The sequence below is a fragment of the Haliotis rubra genome, unplaced genomic scaffold (assembly GCF_003918875.1).
Source record: "Haliotis rubra isolate DU_JTF1 unplaced genomic scaffold, ASM391887v1 Scf2, whole genome shotgun sequence".
Classification (NCBI taxonomy): domain Eukaryota; kingdom Metazoa; phylum Mollusca; class Gastropoda; order Lepetellida; family Haliotidae; genus Haliotis; species Haliotis rubra.
Genome location: NW_025766002.1, coordinates 1,291,798 through 1,295,692, shown reverse-complemented (window position 1 = coordinate 1,295,692; position 3,895 = coordinate 1,291,798). Strand labels below are relative to the sequence as shown.

Here is a 3,895-nt window from a genome sequence, read left to right as displayed (position 1 = left end):
GGGTAATAATAATCAGATTGTTTGTGCGCTTCGAGCATGCATTGTGCATGGAGCAATGCGCATGAAAAATGGACTATTATTATGTATGATGTTTGGATGTATAAATACTAACGGCTTTAATCAATAAGAGTGAGTGAGTGAGTGAGTTTAGTTTTACGCCGCTTTTAGCAATATTCCAGCAATTTCACGTCGGGGAACACCAGAAATGGGCTTCACACATTGTACCCATCTGAAGAATCGAACCCGCGTCTTAGACGTGACGAGCGAACGCCTTAACCACTAGGCTACCCCACTGCCCCTTAATTAATAAGAAGAATACGACTAACAAGGAATGATATGCCTGGTATTACTGTGCGCGGATATAAACTAAGTGTCAACTCGAGTCGCACGTTCAGCACGTCGTTAAAAAGTGATGCTGAGCCTCCTATCCGATCAGCAATATCATGTATGTATTCCATTGAATTTCAGCCAATTTTACTGATACAGAAGTTCAATGAAACAGTACTTCAGATACATACTTTTCCTCGATAACCTCCAGGGTATACGTTACGATAAATCTCCACTAGTACCCTGGATGCATCTATGGCTTCCTTTGCTGGCTCCGCATTCTCACTGTAGCCAATTGGATAAGCCGCCGTTACAACCGAGCTTGCCAGTGTCACCAAAGATAGCGGTTGCAGCCGCGAAAGTTTGTTCCCAGTGCGACTTAGATTTATGGGGAAATCATACATACAAATTGACAGGTCTGAAACCTTAAAAAATATATGCAAGAACTCCTTCTACCTCTTTCAGAGTACCTCTGCAACAATTGTGTTGCCAAGTTTGATCTGTTAGATAAAAGAAGCGAAAGTGAGTTGTGATTGGTACGCTCAACTTCCAAGCGTAGACACCTGATTGGATAAAAACCAGCCAAGGGAGGTAATAACATCATCGTGCCGAGACGTAGAGGCATCAGCTTATAGTGAAGATTTATCGTAACATATACCCTGGAGATTATCGAGGATGATGCATACTACATTATTAAGATACCGTTATGCCATTTTCGGAATAGATATGTTCATGTTTACATTGCGGTTCAAAACAGTTTGTATTGAGGACGTGTAACAGACAAGTTGAAAGTGCCTTGCTTCATTCTCCTTTATCGTCAGTGTAAGTTCCCTTTCAAGATTTAAAATCGGCTTATACTGATACGGTCAAGCATCCATGTCAAAAATGACATCTTGAACATTTTTAACTGCTTCAGAATCTATGGTCACTGTCAAGATGTCCGATAAGATCATAGTGGAAGTCATCGGCAATAGCTACATCTGACGCCATGTCACGTGATAGCAGCTTCTGCTCATTAACTGTCGGGTGTTTTTGTGAAAGGCGGAAAGACGAGTGCGTGTTTATTGCGATTTCTTCAATTTAAATCAAGAAAGGTGACTTTTAGAATGCTTAACCCCTATGAAAAAACAATTTGGCGTTAGTATTCTCGTTTAAATCAAGTAAATGTTATGTAGCGAACTCTCAGTTTCCATCACTATTCTTTCATTCACAGCCTTAGAATACTTGTGCAACAGGAAGTGTCTGCTTGATATAGAAATCAACACCACCCAGGACTCCATACGCCACCGAAGTTCTTGGGGTAGGATGCAGGAACAGGAGAATTGTTCTGGGCAGGAACACGAGACTTCTTCCAGTTCACCAGCCTCTTCTTCATCATGTCCAGAAGATCAGGATACTTGGCTGAGAGGTCGAAGTGTTCGGTTGGATCTGCAGTAATGTTGTAGAGCATGAAGGGAGGGAACACTTGGTTATCAGCTTCATAGACACCTTCATCAATTCCCAGATGTGGCAAAGGAGCCCAACCATTGTGAATTCCTGGACTCCCTTGCATGAGCTTGAGATCTCCGTACCTGATTGCAGCTGCATCAATCTCGTCATAGATGTTGTAGACGAACTCATTCCGCTTGCTGGGTCCACCATTGATCAGCATATCGTACTGACTGACTCCGTCCATGTTGGGATCTGTGTTTTCACCACCGGCCAGCTCCACCAAAGTAGGGTACCAGTCCACAGCATGCATCATTCCAGTGTTGAGGTAGCCCGTTTTCTTCAGAAGGGTTTTACTGTAGATGAATCCAGTTCCTTTCGTTCCCCCTTCCCAGAGAGTATGTTTGGCTCCCCGTAAAGGCAGGTTATTGGCAGCAATAAATGTGGGACCACCATTATCAGTTGTAAAGATCAACAGTAGATTGTCCATGAGACCTTTGTCTTCTAATGCCTTAGTGATATTTCCTACAGCTTCGTCTAACGCAGTTACCATTCCACAATATATCCTTCTATTTATGGTTTCTATGTTCTTGTACATGTTTTCATATTTAGGTGGAACTTGAAGAGGTTCATGTACCGCCTGGAAAGGAAGGTATAGATAAAGTGGCTTACTATTGTCGTGGTTCTCAATGATTTCAACGGCCTTGTTTGCAAATATATGTGTAGAATAGGTTCCGTTGGCGTCTCTATAGGCAGTTTTGTTGAGGCGAAAATCCAGTCCCACGTTACCTTCGTCATCCTTTCTAATGTGAGTAAAATAATTCTCCGTTCCAGCGTAATATCCAAGGTAGGAGTCAAAGCCTCTGTCTGTGGGTGTATACTTCCAGTTACAGAAGCCAAGGTGCCACTTCCCAACCATGTGGGCATCATAACCAAGTTGTTTCAGTTTCTGCGGGATTGTTGTTAAGTTAGCCGGAAGGAATTTTGCTGCGTTTATCTTAACAACGCTATCTTGTAGACCAGTGTGATACGGAAAATACCCGGACATGAAACAACTTCTGGAGGGCGAGCATAGAGGCTGGACGTAAGATGAGTTGAGGATGACACCAGCTTTGGCCAGTCTGTCCAGGTTAGGGGTGATCATTTGAGGGTTCCGGAATCCGACATCGTTCCATCCGAGGTCATCAGCTACGATAAACACAATATGAGGTTTCTCCACACACTCACAGATAACAAAAGTTCCAACAATCCAGAACAAAACAGCTCTTTGGACACTCATTTTGCTTCTGCTCAGTATCATACATTGTGATTCTATTTAAATGTTTTCTATAGATAATGCATGTCACGACAAGCCTGAAGGACGCATTCTTTCAGATTACCAGCTGGATATTTCACTTGTCAAGACATACACCTTACACTCTATGCAGATGTTGCAAAGATAAATGTTTTACATTTTAATATTTTAAAGATAACTTTAACATACAAGCTTCCTAAAGTTTGGCGAACACAGTTACAAAATGTTTTCAGTGCACAACACAAAGTGGGTGGGTGGTTTGGTGATTTGGAGTGAATGAATGAGTGAGTGAGTGAGTGAGTGAGTGAGTTGGATTTAACGCAGCTTGAACAGCATTCCATTTATATCATGGAGTCTCAGGTTAATCTGGAAGGAAACCCCAAAGTTCTGAATATCTTTGAAGTTTTTTGGCGAAACCCACGAATACGTGTACGGGTATGATGTTCGTAAACCCAGAAACATAATTTGAGGCGAATCAAATGAACAAGAATATGCACCTTTGTCTCGGGTATGATGCTGACAAATCTAGAAGCATAGTTGGGGCTGGTTGTATCTCGGTATTGCTTTGCCTTATAACCGTCCTGTCAGCTGGGATAAAATGAAAAATATCCGGTCCCGACATCCAGTTCTTGTTTTCACATCACCGGCAGAAACACCTAGTTTCATGAAGACGCGAGCGGAAGTTCAGAAGGCAAGACTAGAACAGTAGACTGTTCACACATCAGTCCAGGTTTCATCTTGACAGTTCTCATGGTCGTGAAAGGGTCTTCATGCGTCTCAGGAGAATGTTTTATCGATGCAAGGTTTCCTCAAGGTCTTCAGATGTTAGGTAAAATGTTTCTTTGT

General features: G+C 42.3%; 1 protein-coding gene across 1 annotated transcript; it reads right to left on the bottom strand.

Moving 5' to 3' along the window:
* Positions 1-1,375: 1,375 nt before the first annotated feature.
* On the bottom strand, positions 1,376-3,053 carry LOC124275321 (arylsulfatase B-like). The gene has a single exon (XM_046710819.1). It carries the CDS (start codon positions 3,032-3,034, stop codon positions 1,586-1,588), a length of 1,449 nt encoding a protein of 482 aa, XP_046566775.1. The 5' UTR covers positions 3,035-3,053; the 3' UTR covers positions 1,376-1,585.
* Positions 3,054-3,895: the final 842 nt, after the last annotated feature.